The 14,593-nt window shown below is 39.6% G+C and overlaps 1 protein-coding gene across 7 annotated transcripts in view; it reads right to left on the reverse strand.

Annotated features, from left to right (window-relative positions):
- Positions 1-14,593, reverse strand: part of LOC131676570 (nucleolysin TIAR) — a 557,873-nt gene that overhangs the window by 396,272 nt on the left and 147,008 nt on the right. For 4 of the 7 annotated variants that reach the window (XM_058955695.1, XM_058955691.1, XM_058955697.1 and 1 more), the window contains one exon: positions 1,960-1,998. The exons of the other annotated variants lie outside the window; for them this stretch is intronic. In XM_058955695.1, the coding sequence (XP_058811678.1) occupies positions 1,960-1,968 (9 nt within the window). In that variant the 5' untranslated portion in view covers positions 1,969-1,998. The remainder of the gene's footprint in view (positions 1-1,959; positions 1,999-14,593) is intronic. 7 annotated transcript variants of the gene reach the window in all.

Consider the following 14,593-nt stretch of genomic DNA (forward strand, 5'->3'; position numbering starts at 1 on the left):
CCCGGAAACGTTGGAAGAAATAAAAACAACTCGCGCACCCGACAATCAAAAATGAACTGACCAGACGAGTGACGCTAAACAGGATCGAACGTTTTCTGCTTCTGATTAGCGGCCCTTACACGTTCAATATTTTCGTCAATACCAGTATTGACGATATTGTTACAATATTTCAGTCCCGTTTGAAATCCACATCGTCAATAATTTTTTTTCCATTACACGTACAATACTTTTGTCAATACACTCAAGTATTGACAAAAATATTGAACGTGTAAGGTCCGCTATTGATTTGGCTTTACCGCTCACTATTGCCACCAAAGCGGAGAAGAGCGATCGCTGAGTATCACCGGTGAGAGAGCATGCGACAGCGCAAAAAGCTCAGCTCCCATGCGACGTCACGTTGTATCCGCCCGTGTTGCATCGTAGCAATCGCCGTAGGTAGGCCTCTGCAGTATTAGTGTGGTTCCGACAAATATATTATTCTCAAAATATTTTATCTTCAAATTAAGCAATTAAATCTAAAGTAGAGTCGGCAGCATCCTTCCAAAAAATAATCTTGAAATCAAGTAATGTCGAAGCGCAGGATTCAGCACAAAATGCTCACAATTTTTCTCCTATTTTAAGCATCACATATTGTGTAGTATTTTTATATTGAAACATAGATTTGCATGTGGCATCGCCTATACCGGATTCAGAGTTGATCATAATTTTCTGTCTTACATACCTTTCTCGTACTATGCAAACGACGAGGAAACAATGTCAACATTGCTCAAGTATCTATTTCGATGATTTTTAATGGAAGCTGTTCAATTTTTCACAAAAATTCCAATTCATCAAAACACGCTACTGTTAAGAGGATTACAAGAACCGTTGAACTCCTTTGTTCTCAGAATACAGTTCATCACTTTTATTGTCCCCCAAGGGAGTAGTTCAACCGGTGATTTCTCCCATCTTCGGCGGAGCAAAAACGGAAGCGACTTCCCCGCGCCCGGAATCACCAGTCAGAGACAGGAACTCAATCCAGATGTTGATCTATTATTTATAGGGCACATCATAAGCTCTTCTGTAATCTAGTTGTTGTTCCTGCTGCTGCTGATGCTGTCAGTGGTGACTTCCGCCAGTCATTGGCGCAACATCCACTAAATCTTCCAAGTATTGCTCGTTGCTTATCGTAACTATTTTATTACCTCGCCAACAGCATCGCCAGTAGCCTTAGCCATCCACAATGAATTTTACCCCCTTAACAGCACAAAAACCGATGAAAAATATTCAAAAAGCTGCATTCTTGGATACAACCAACTAGTCTCGAAGCGACCGACCAACCGACCCGGGGACTGACTGACTGGATACGATGCGGTGACTGTTCCAACCACCGCCCCCCACCACCCGTTCGTAATCGGGTGGGGGAGGAGGCGGCACCAACAAAATGAAACAGATCCGGAAATTGAATCTGAAAGGAGAAAATTAATCCGGAATCACTGATGAGTTTCCCTCCCGAACGAAAATGAACTCCCTAATACTTGCGAACTAGCAGCTCTTGCTAGCGCACTCGAAAGTCGCTGGGCTGGGGTTGGTAAGTAAAGGGGAACTGGGGCAAGATCAGTCCGGCTCATGCTGCGGTCTTTGAAAATGGAAGTGTATGAAAAATTACTATCTTATATGGTTCTGACTTGGGGGACCATAGGTCCCGTTTTGCATATGGAAGAAATAGCAATCATCGAACACGCTGTCAGTCTGTCTCGGTCTCTCTCTCACTCTCTCTCTCTTCCTAAGCAATGTAGGTACGCTCATCCAAGTAGTCGTTGGTTTGTTTGGTCGGGTTGCTGCCTTATCGGGTATGTAGATATCAATTACGGCTTGGGAGCCTGGGTGTTTGTGTACGAGTTCATAAATGCATCCCCTCGCACCCTTTCGTACACACATACACACACTTGCACAGAATACTCTTCGAAGTGTACTTACGTGCTTCATCTTGCCATCCAGTACCGTCGAAGTCGAGAACTGCACACAAAATGAAAAAGGGGGAAAAAGAAGAGCAAGAGTTAGTTGGTGGAAGTTGAGGCAGAAGAAAAATAAATGTTGTGTGGAGAAATGAAAGCTTGTAGCTGGCCGATACTTGATCATGTTAGTTCTAATTATTTATTGAATGCCGAGAAAACATTGAGGGAAAACAAATATACACTGGACCGTTTCTTTCTCTCTATCTCTTTCGCACACTCATACAATTGGAAAAAAGAATAGATGGGGCTACACGGGAAGAGGAAGCTGAAGCGGGGCTGACATCGAATCGGAATGCAGTGTATTATTATTATTATTATTATTGGTCAGTTGTGAAAATGGAAGATAAAACTTTGCAACTATTTTCACTGAGATTGGATTTGTTGAAACCGGAATTCCCCACGGGTAGAAATGGATTTCAGCAGAAGTCTGATAGGTGGTTCGATCGGTGGCTGGGGAAATTAGCAGGTGATCAAACAGCATCAAGTAGGCGCACAGAAGGTCAGGCAATGAGTTTATCGTTGTAGTGTGGAGGAACGTGATTGCTTCGAGAGTGTATGGGAAGCTTATTGTGTGGGGTTAGTAGGCCATGATGGGCAGTAAAATATTGATGAGTGAGTGTGTCTGTAGATGGGGAACGCTGGTTGGTAACTGACTGAATATTTTAATTTCTAAGGACTAATATAATTTCATCGTTGGATAGCACAAGAATTGTCTTGGGTATCAAAACAATGTTACTGCAATTGTCGAAATAATTTTTCATATTTCGAAGTAGGACGCAGTAGCAAACGACTTTTTTTTGCTTATATAATTTAAACTGGAGGAGTAGGTTACAAAAATCTGTTTTGAACAGGGAAATGAGCCTATTCCCATTATCACCCTACCCATTTGAAGATGGCTCAAATAAAAGCATAATAATCAGGGTTCTCAATTGGAGTTTTCGTTGCACTTTATTACGAGTATTTCGTACTTTCAGGTCAGCTTTGTTATCATTCTGATTCATGAGAATGAAGCAAACGTATTGATGCCAATTTATACACAATCCATCGTTGTTGGCGAAGACGAGAAATGTTACCCACTAAAACACTGCTTAAGATGTGCGTGCGAAGGGATATCAAGATCGCATGGGAATGAGCGTTTATTTGTGCGCGCTCGAGCGTTTGTATGTTAGCATATTCGGTCGCGGGAGCGTGTGTGTAACTTCGCGTGAATGAATTCGATTTTATAACCGTATTGGTCATTCGCATATTTGGGTGTGTTCTTAAATGATCACGCAGACCGGCAATCCGATATTTGATCTTCAGCGTTCGGTTCAAATACTAGCCTTCTAGGTGAGTTTTCTTTATATCAATATAGTATTCAGTCCGCCCTTAGACTTCAACTGTACATGAGTTTGTTTTTTAGACAAGACTGAAGGCTTCCGGATGTGAACGAATCATAATCACGTGGGATCGGTTTTTGATAGATTCGCACTTAAAGCGCGTTGAGCTAACCGATTACAATGGTTACTGAAGATCGATCACTACTAAGCAATAATGAATGCATTAATTTTGGAACCAATGAGCACTTACAATGTTTTTGACAGAACATCGGTAGACAATTTCGCAAATTTTTACCTTTCCCGCAACAGAGCAATCACTTGTTCTGAACAATATGGGAGAAAAATAATAGAAGTAGATTTACACTTGGCGAATGAAAAATCACTCAATCTTTCATTTTTTATTTCATGAGCTGTTTCTTTTGTGGTCAATATTCTCACCGACAATGAAATTTGTATTTCACTCGTTTTGTTACTCGACTGTTTCTCGGTGTCGAAGCAAAGATTTTTTTATAAATGTAGACAAATTTTATCTAGATCGATCCCATGCCAAAGTGTACTAGCTGCTTTTTGCGTTGGATAAAAACAATTTTTTTCCCCGAGAAAGTAATAAAACCTATATCAAAAATAGTTATGGAATTCACGTTTCGACTGCGTCTCATCAGTATCCAACACTAATATGGTGGCTGGGTTAAGAAGGGGGGGGGAGAGGGGTTAAGGGTTTCAGCGTGAAAAAACACATTTTTTGCAATTTTTTTACAAATTTGGGTAAAGCGAATTATGCATTATAATGCATTATTGTGCATTATAATGCACAAAAAATTTGTTTATTTGTGCATTATAATGCATAATTTCAATAACATTCTGTATTTTTTTTCATGCAAAAATATCGACAAGCTACCCGGCGACGTAGCTTTTTTCTCTGGAAAAAATACAATTTGTGGTGTTATCTGCCATTTAAAAACTACTTAACCGATTTATTTCAAATTTTGCATACACATTCTATGTAAAAATACCTAACCCCTACGTTGAGTTTTCGAGATAATTTTTCGATTAAGGGAGTTTTTTACTCATAAAATGGTGGAATTTTTCGTGAAAGTTAGCAATTTTTATTTTAAATGAGTAAAATCGGTTAAGTAGTTTTTGAATGGCAGTGAACACCGTAAATTGTGTTTTTTTTTTCAGAGACGTTCTACAAAAAACTTCATCACCGAGTCACTTGTCGATATTTTTGCAAGAAAAAATTACAAAATGTTATGGAAATGCTTCATTATAATACACAAAAGTTTTGATCAATTTGATTCACCCAAAGTTCTAAAAAAAATTCGCAAAAAACGGGTTTTTTCACGCTGAAATCCTTATCCTCCTTAAGCCAGCATCGGATTAATAGTAACTCTAAAAATGAGCATATTGTGTTCCAAAGCAAACCTCAACGTATTGCTAATTTAGTCCTGGTATAAGGAGGTGTCGAATTCTCATGAGACGACTTCGAGTCGTAAATTTCATAACTGGTTTCGTTATACAGAAGAATACAATGTAGAAAGAATTTCAGCAAACCAGATTTTTAAATCTTTTGTGATGGATGTTCGTTTTGATTCCGTATCTGACATAATTAGTTTGTTGCCTACGTCTTTATCTATAAAAAAAACAACAATCGTATGATAAGGTTTGTAACTCGAAAGAAGCTGACGTGTACAGAACAAAGCCTCAAGTCTCTAAGAAGTAATTGATTCTAAAAGCTTATAAGAGTTGACCTTTAAAATTATCATTAGGAACGTTTAATTTCACTTGGGTGTTTCTCGCTGGCAACATTCTATTATTCATTCCGAGTTTCTAATGAGATGGTAGATGCTGAATTTATTACGATAAAAACTTAGCATTTTTGAATAGAATCCAAAACTCGTCTTCCCACACCGAGTGAAAGAGTATATTAATTCCCGAGAAATTTAACAATCCCGGGATTCCGGGGAAATAAATTCCTAAGCTGAAAACTCTAGAATTTGATCGATCAAAAGTTTGCAAGATCTCACATTAAACAAAAACAAGCCGAAAACCCAACGCAAGGATTCAAAAATCCAAACATTTGAAAGAGTTAAATCGAAACTATCGGGAGATCAAAAGATTCAAAGGTCCAAATATCCTAATATTAAAAGATCCAAAAAACCATAGCTCCTTAAATCCAAAGATATAAAAAAAGGTTCAAAGATATAAAGATGAAAATCCCAAAGTATCCAGTTTCAAAGATATGAAAAGGTCCAAAAATTCAATCCCACGAGTCAAAGATCGAATTTAAGTTCATCCAAAGATACGAAGATAACAAAATGCCAAAACATTGCTCCGAAGCTTGAGCTTGTGCGACAACCCCTGGCTGCTACTCCGTTATCGACCTGGAATAGCTGAAGTTGCATAGGGAATCAGTAGATAATTATGCTTGGGAGAAGCGAAACCATATTTCAATGTGCAACTCCTGGTAATTCTAAAGTGTTTATTGATCAATACCGGCGCCGGCCAGACCCGAACGTAGATCGCGGAAGGAATGTTAGTCCGATACTTGCTTATGCTAGATGCCGTATATACTACTGCGCACTCCACAGGCATCGCGGAAGGAGGAGATATTTGTTAGTAAGTATAGGAGTTGGATTTTACCTCTTCTTTATCGACGCCAGAGATTTTATAAATATCTACGTCTGAAAGCCTCACGGAACGTTTCCGCCAATTCAAATTTGAGAACATAGTATTACATTTTTTGTTAATGTAACAAGAGCACTGTTAGTTTAAAAAAAGACGATTGAAAGATCTTAATAATCTTATCCGAATCTGGGGCCAAGTACAAACCAACCAACCGAGCGTGTCTCAATTGCCTATAGATCCACCAATCTGAAAATCCCATCCAACCATAAGATTCGACTAATTTAATTCTAACGCCTAATTCCTGTGGCAAATTAAACAGATTACCGGAAAATTCAACCTCCCCCATCTTCAGGGTCAATTGGGTAGAACCACCGGTACCTTAGCTCCGAGACCCGGGACCAGGAACTAGGACCGAGAGTGCACTGAAGGGGCAAAAGATGTTTGCAAAACTCTCGATTACGCTACAGTAATTGCGAAAAATAGTCGCCTGCCGGCAGATGTTGCCCGCCCATTCAGTGCTATTTACACCGCAAAGTACAGCTCCAAGAACAAGGGCTCACACAGTCAGTGGGTCCGACCAAAATTAAACGATATTTTAACTCTCAATTTCAGGAAATTATGCCCGTTATTTCCGTCGATTATCGTTATGATTATTATTTTTCGAAAGAACCGGCATTTTACGGGGTGCTGTTGGCTGGCTGACTGGGCTTCATTTATTCGGTAAATACCAAATAGAGCCTTTTACTGGCATATCCCTTTCGCCTTCGCAGTTTCGCCTCGTCGTCGGTCGGTTGGTCGGTTTCCGGCTGAATATTAATTCCCGTGCCATAAAAACGATCATCTTGGGTTGGTACTGCCTGCCGAGATCTCCGAAAGGGGGGGGGGGGAAGTTCCAGAAGGCATCTGAACTCGAAATGATAGAACACGGGGCCGACCGAAATGCAGCCGCCGAACAAAACAAAAAGTTTGTAGGAAATTGCACGAAAGCTACCACACCACCACCGCCGGCGAAGCAGGCCTTGTTTTTCATCACGAAACAATTCTCGTTTGAGGGGGTGGATGGAGGGAGGTAGAAAAAAAAACGAAGCAGAGCATGTTGCTAATACTGCTTTGCCTCTAGGATACAACAGGAAGGTAGGAAAAATGGAAGCAACCAGGTCACCGGTGAATGCAAGCCAAAACCAAGCAAGCCACGAGAGAGTCAAGTCTCGGATGGAGAAAGAACAAACCGGTCCGCAACTCGGACCGGGAAGTCAACATGCTGGCTGACTGGCTGGCATTTGCTTTCGGCTTGTGTTTTTCCCTGCCGAATGGTTCTATAGTAGGCGCTGGCGCTGGTGCACGTAATAATATTCTGATTGGCTGTGGGCGGAGCATGGCATTTTGCCGAAAGAGGATTGTACCCACGGAAAATTTCACATGGCTTGCTGTTTGTTGGTAGGTTGTTGTTTCTTCGCTTCCGATGCTTCTTGCTTTATCTAGTGTGCAAAAAATAAAATAAAAGGAAAACACCACAACCGTAGTACAGCCCGAGTCAGTCACCAGAAACAGAAACGGCCTCGTACGTGAAGACCAGCGTGAGATTCGGTAAGTTTTGGTTCGGACTTTTCTGGCAATGGTTTTTGTCTGCTAATTGCTTTTCTTAACGACTGTGACTTTGAACCTTTCGCATAAAGTCGTGGCGGATCCCCCCGCAAATCCCCCCCCCCATCTTTTTCCTACTTTCTGACACTATGTTCCTTCCAGCAGGAGAATGTGAAGAATGGGATTGAATAGTATGTGCCATTCATTTATCTGTGCGCATCGACAACCACCGAAAAGCAACCGAGCACATCAGCTAAAGCCACAGGCAGACCATAGAGAAAGAGAGATGGAGAGATAGAGAAATAGGGGCCATTTTGATGTAATTAAAAACATCATCAAAGTATTTTTGCTACTCAACATGCTGCTGATGGAGTGGAAATGAACCTTCCGTTTGCTGTTGTTTGATGCAGTCTTTTTTGTGATACTTTTTCCAAGGGTTGAGTGGATGAACGCGTATTCTATGCTTGAGAACAGTAACCAACTACCTACCTACCTACCTATCGCATTCAAAGGGTTGAGGGACAGTGTTTTTGAAGTAATAATCTAGGTCGAGAACACCTTTCCGCGGGGTAGAAATTTGATGCGATCGTTTGGTATATTTACGAAGATGATAGGAACAGGACATCGCAGTAGGCTCGAAGCTTGAGAGGTTTTTTTCTGCAAACATCATTGAATGAAAATTGGGATCACTGTTCAATTTTCTGGAAGCCGACGTATATAATATGAAAACTTTGATAATGTTGTGATATTAATATCGGCATATGAAATTAACCCCTTCATGTTCGTGTTGTTTATAAACAATATCGATTTCAAACAGCTACAACTTTTGACTAGATTTGTTCACACAAATAATTAAAGCCAATAACTGGGACCAGTACCTTCCATTTGCGCACTAACAGTTATAAAAATGATCAGTTAAACTGAAGTTATTGCGATTAGTCCGATTGGATTCTACTGGTACAGTGCTGCCAGAGACAATTTCAGTTAATGGTGATTAATAAAATTTTGATGTATCTTCGTTGTCTTCAAACATTATGGAAATTTGCAAAAACCTATGAATTTAGACTGTCTTTTCGATGTAGCTGGACTATTGCTAAATTTCTTGGAGACGTGTATTGAGCATCGGAAGGTACAACAAAAGAGATTATAACTGCTAGAGGTCGCATGTCGCTGTTAACACTGATAATTTATCATCTCGCTCTTACGTATGGTAGGCCCATTAGTTTGACACATATTGCCCCGGAAACACACATGTCAGTGTAATGGGATACAATATGCTAGAGCGAGATCCCATGTTTCAGCTCGTGAATACATGGAGACAGTAGCGCTTTGCTCCCTCTAGTAGTTATAATCTCTTTTGGTACAACCTTTGTAGTTTCTAACACTGCACGAGAAGAATCAATATTGGTCAAAACAAGTTTTTAGTATTTTATAACACAAAGAGTGTTAGCGAAAATTAGTTTTGTAAGCCTATATGTGTTAGGAAGATGTTGGGCATAAAATGGCTATTAATTTAGAACACTAATATTTAACATCAAAATGTTATCTCTAAAGGAGAAGCTGATATCAATAATCTGCAATATCTGATGTGTATTTTTTTAGTGTTTCGGATACTCCTCGTCAGTAACTAACACCAACTTGATGCTAGATAGATAATTCCAAACCAACACCAAATTGTCGCTGGTTAAACACTAAAATTCAAAAAATGATACGTCTTGTATGAACGCTAAACAACTGACTGGTACCGACTGATGTCTCGATAGTAAGCACAGAAGTTCTGTTTGGCGAATGAGAAATGTGAACCGAAACCGTTTTTTGGTATAAGCACCAAAGGCCTGGTACTATGCAAAATTCTCAAACGGGAAGTTACTGACGAGGAGAATCCGAAACACTAAAAAACCATACTTTAAGTAAAGTTTTGTGTACTTATGCAGAAAAAAAATTGGTCTTATCCAAAATTTTCCCGTTTGGGAATTTTACATTGAATCTGATACTGGATTCTTAAATTTCTGATTCCAGGAACAAAAAAGCAGTGCAGAAAATCTAAATCCAGAATCTGTAATTAAGTATGCGTAATCTGAAATTCAAAATCTGGAAACTGAAATCCTTAGCCGAAATAACGAGTCTGGATGCATGAGAGATATGGGTATGAAAAATGGAATGCAGAATCTATGGCAATTGCTGGTGTACAGAGTCTGGAATCTGATAACTAACGCATGAATCTACAATATTTTGAATCTAGATACAGAAACCTTGAGCCGAAAATCGGTAAACCTGAAATCAGAAATACAAACATTGATATTTAAACTAAACATCTGAATCAAAAATTTGATTTTTTCTGATATTTTGTTCGTGGAAATCAAATACATTTTAATCTGTGTCGACTCTGAGACACCAAGCCAAAATCGAATTGTGCGCTCTGTTTTCGATTGGTAAAACACGAACAATGAAGGACAGAATGAAACACCGGCCATCGATACCGTTATTAAGAGTTAGAAATCCGAAAAAAAAATCAAAAGAGTAAAACACCTCCGAATTGTGTTCCGTAGTATTTGAAATACACTCAAGTGTCACAATGACTATCACGGTTACTAAAAACCCGGTATCATTTGCCCAATGCCATTCTTCTGCTTCTAAATCGAGATCCAACCACCACTTTCGGATCAGATTGTACCGAAAAATGAGCTGTATCTACCCACTACTACCTCCATCTACTCCCCTTGCCATAGCACAAAGTCAAACTGTAACCAACCTGAAAAATCCATTTCAGTATGAATGAAGAGGGTGCAAATGCGATTTTGTTTGTCAGGACATTTGCAGAAAAGCACTACCTACCATTTACTCCAAAAAACGTGTCGCCCTGCTGCTAACTGCGATACGGTACTATAGCTGAAAGTAGCCATCGTCGTTATTCCTGACTTCTCAGCAGCAGACAAGCAGGCTAGAAGGAGGAGGTTTGCTCACTCATGGCCATCTGATATAAATTGTACAGTCTCATTCGGGTTTGTCGGGTTGTGATTGTACGTAATATGAACCAGCTACCTTTCCATCGGAGCCAAGCGACACACGGTAGCGCTGTTACCATTTCCGTAACATTTTGTCCCTGTTCCGTTCCGACGCTCTATTCAAGAGGTAGTTTTAATTAAAAATTCAACAATAATTACATCCGTAAGTTGTTCAATAAATTACAGCGCAAAACGTAATTAATGGCGTGTTGTTTGGGTAAATTAACACTGACTTATTTATTTTCTAATTTTTCCCTTAGCTTTGTCATCTGAGTAGAGCGAACCGAACGGAACAAGACCGCCCCTTGGAATGGTTCTGGCGGTTACATATCTATTCTGGATTCCCACAGATGCCAGTTTGTGGTTCTTTCGTTTGGGTGTTCTGTTTCTGTGTTCCTGCTTATGTTGTAGGAAACTAGAACGGTTCCCATTACGAGTGGGGGTACTTTAGGTTTATATTTATGGAGCATTTTGTAGGGAAATAGGCGCGTATTTCCTTGGATGCAATACCTTAAGTTTAGAATTGATGATGTTTGTTGTTTTTTGGAAAATATATTTCCACGAAGCACTTAACATCGCTACAATTATAACATTTCAAGTAGGATGCACACCGCACACAATGTTCGCTTCGCTGTTGTGCTCATATTGTACGCACACACACGAACTCAAACACGCTATTTCGTACCTAAACACGGGCACATGATCGCCTGCACAACCGTACCCTATGTACGTACACGGTGTGCGTACACGTAGGTTCGAGGCACTAGTTTTTTTCTTTCTCACTCTCATCATCACTAGCGTTGACTCTTTTTGCCTTGTGCAAATAGTTCTCGTGTGCGCACCCGGTGTACGTACACGGACGTTTAAACTAGAGATTGTACACCGTTCGCTTGGGTTCGATGTTCGAGGCCATCATGTACATCGAGACGAAGCATGTTTGAGGTTGAACGCGTGCACGAAATTTTCTACAAAGGTACAAAATGGTCGATGTTCATGGGAAATCTGCTGCAAAGTATAGGACATGTAATTCGACCTCTTTTGACAGAGTATGGTAGATTCTTCAACAAGTTGAATTCGGCCGGCGTCGGCGGTAAAACATGATGATGAGTTATGTTCTACCATAGACCATGCGGTAGACTTGGGTGCAACGCCCAACTCCTACTCTGCAGAAGGCAAAGAATTCTTCACATTTCCTTTCGATCATGCCCATATGAGCCTGCCTAGTTCTAGTTTTCCGTTCTAAGTTTATAACTGATTCGCTCTAGAATACCTATCCGTCTTTCAATTTCATTGCTTTCGTTTCTCTTAGTCTCAAATTTGCCGAAAATAGCCAACAAAATCGATACAGTAAACCCAGAATTTGTAGGCGGGGATGAAACAATCCGGAATCAGATGTCTGTAACTTCGATTCGATTCTCGATTCTGGGAAACGTAATCCGGAATATATCCGAGATCTGAAAATCTATTTTTGAATCGGATTTTGAATTCGAAATTTGAATGTTGTTATACGAGACACAGCTAATAGATTAAATGAAATGTGAAATGCGGAATCAGGAATACAGAATATGCAATCTTAAAAATCTGAACTCTAGAAATCTGGAATGTCTAGTGCAAATTCTCTAGAAATCTGGAATATTCTCGAATTTGGAAAGGGGATTCTGAAATTTGGTAATCAAATTCCGATTCTGAAAACTCGAGTCTACATATGGAATATGGAGATCGGTGAATACAAAAATCCTAACTCTGGAACCTGAAGAATCAAAAATCAAGAATTGTGGAATCTGGAATCAACAGTTTCAATTCAGAGAAATCAGGATTCTTTAATTGAAATCTAGTAACGGTAAGGCATAATCTATCATTTCTAATTTAAAAAAGAAGATTCGAAAACAGTTATTTAGAACTTTGATTTTGGGTTTTGAATCTAGAATGAGGAAGCTAAAAATTTATATCTACAACATGGAATTAAAATTGAACCATTTTTGTGAACTAAATCCGGGCTTAGCTTCAGCTGGCAAAGTTGCAATAATCGGCTGACATAAGACTCTACTATGCAGTCATGTAGTAACCTTTGCTACAGAACTCATATCCCTTACCTAACCGCGGTGGCAGCTGGGGTACGAGCAACCTTAGTGAAGATCTAGGTAACCAACCCAAATCAAACCACCGCCCACCGAAAACCTTGAAGCTTCTCGCTAGATTCTTAATTATGAATTCTAGAATGCGAAATGCAGAATCCGGAAACGGGGATTCCGTTTCAGGTACCTGAATTTAAGGCAACAGAACATGAATTAAAAATTGTACAATCGTAAATTCGTATTGCACAGAGAATCAATAGACAATAATGCCTAGGAGTAACAAAGCATCCTTCAATGTACATTGCACAACTGTTGGTAATCCCAAGTTTATTAACCCTTTCATGCCCAACTTTTTTTTTCTAGTGCATGTAATGTTTCAAAACTATTTTTCCTTGAAAACGGTTGGGTCAAGAAACACGAAAAGCCTATTTTCATAAAGATAGGTGCTTCCATGGCAGTGCTAGAAGCTGGTCAATTTTTACCTTCTAATACTCAATACAATTCTTCTAGAATAATTACAATAATTCAATTACTTGGAGAACGGAGCCAACGACAGTCTAAATTGATAAGTTTGATCAGTTTTCAATAATATTACATTATAACGAAGATATATGTTACACAGTTGCGTTTCGGTTTCGCCTCATCAGAAACCGACACTAACTTTTTGTCGGAATAGATTAGCGCCGGCCTGTAATGAGCCTTACTTGTTTTTGTGAGCAAATCGCGCCTCAATCAAAAGTTATAGCTGTTTAAAAACGTTGTTGTCCACAAACAACATGGGCATGAATGGGTTAATACCGACGCCAGTTAGGAACGAACGGAAAAGGAAGGAATGTTAGTCCGACAGCTAGAGACCGTACATACTACTGCGCACTCCACAAGTGTCACGAGAGGAGATTAATTCAAATTTGTGGTGGATTCATGATTTTAGGAGTCAAGGAATCATTAGCTACCTGACATTCGTTTTAGGAATATCGTAACGGCGAAAAGTGAGAAAATATCTAGAAATAACTGTATTCACTTTTTTTTACAAAGGACAAACTAGTAACAAGAAATACTCCAAAAAGTAACAGTAAAACCGATTGTTTTTGTGGCAAGGATATGAAATAATTGAGAGCGGTCCAAAATAAGCATTACCTGTACTGAAAACCTTACTTTGTATGACGAGCACACTAGCAGTTACGTATAGGAAGGGTGATAAAAATTAATTTACTATTTATTTAGTGGAAAAAATAGAATGTCAAAAAGATGCAGGAAATGAAAAATACAGTCCTGTTTTTGTTTCGTCTTACGAAATGGGAGCAAGTTGACCAATTACAGGGGATCATTGCGAGACACAAAAGGTCAGCGGTTATGGTGCCAGTTCCAAAGGATTCCTTCAGGGAATGTTTTTCTGCACACGTTTAATCCGAAAGTTTCACCGAGTAGGGATGGGGATCATTGAAGTCCCGAACCATTTTGAGAATATAGCCGAACTTTCGAGTTACTTTTGCGATTAAAACATGCTTTGGCTCATCGATTTGAAGGTAGAAATTTATAGAAATTTATAGAAATCACTGGAAAGTGATAATTTTACATACGATGCTGACGATGGGTCAGTCTTTTCGACATCAATTAAGGAATGTATACGTACGCAGTCGTAGCTGGTGGTTCCATGTTGCTTCCTTGTGAGATTCCGGATTGGTTCGTGAGCTGAGAAGAAACGCTAGCGCACGTTGGACTCTACAACACAAGTAAGAACTCAGTCAATCAGTGAACCTACGTTTTGCACGGTGATCTATTCGGTCGAATGAAGCCTTCAAATCATTCCTGTTTCTCCCCCTGCGAAACGCAGGTTGATGTAGCGAGAGAAAGTACAGCAGTGCATACCACTATATAAGAATAAGGAACATGCAAAACTGAACAAAATGTATACCAGAATATAGAAATTCGAAATCCAAGGAAAGAAGACCCAAGAAGATGTCTAACATAATGTGGGCTTTGGG

Source organism: Topomyia yanbarensis, chromosome 1 (assembly GCF_030247195.1).
Source record: "Topomyia yanbarensis strain Yona2022 chromosome 1, ASM3024719v1, whole genome shotgun sequence".
Lineage (NCBI taxonomy): Eukaryota > Metazoa > Arthropoda > Insecta > Diptera > Culicidae > Topomyia > Topomyia yanbarensis.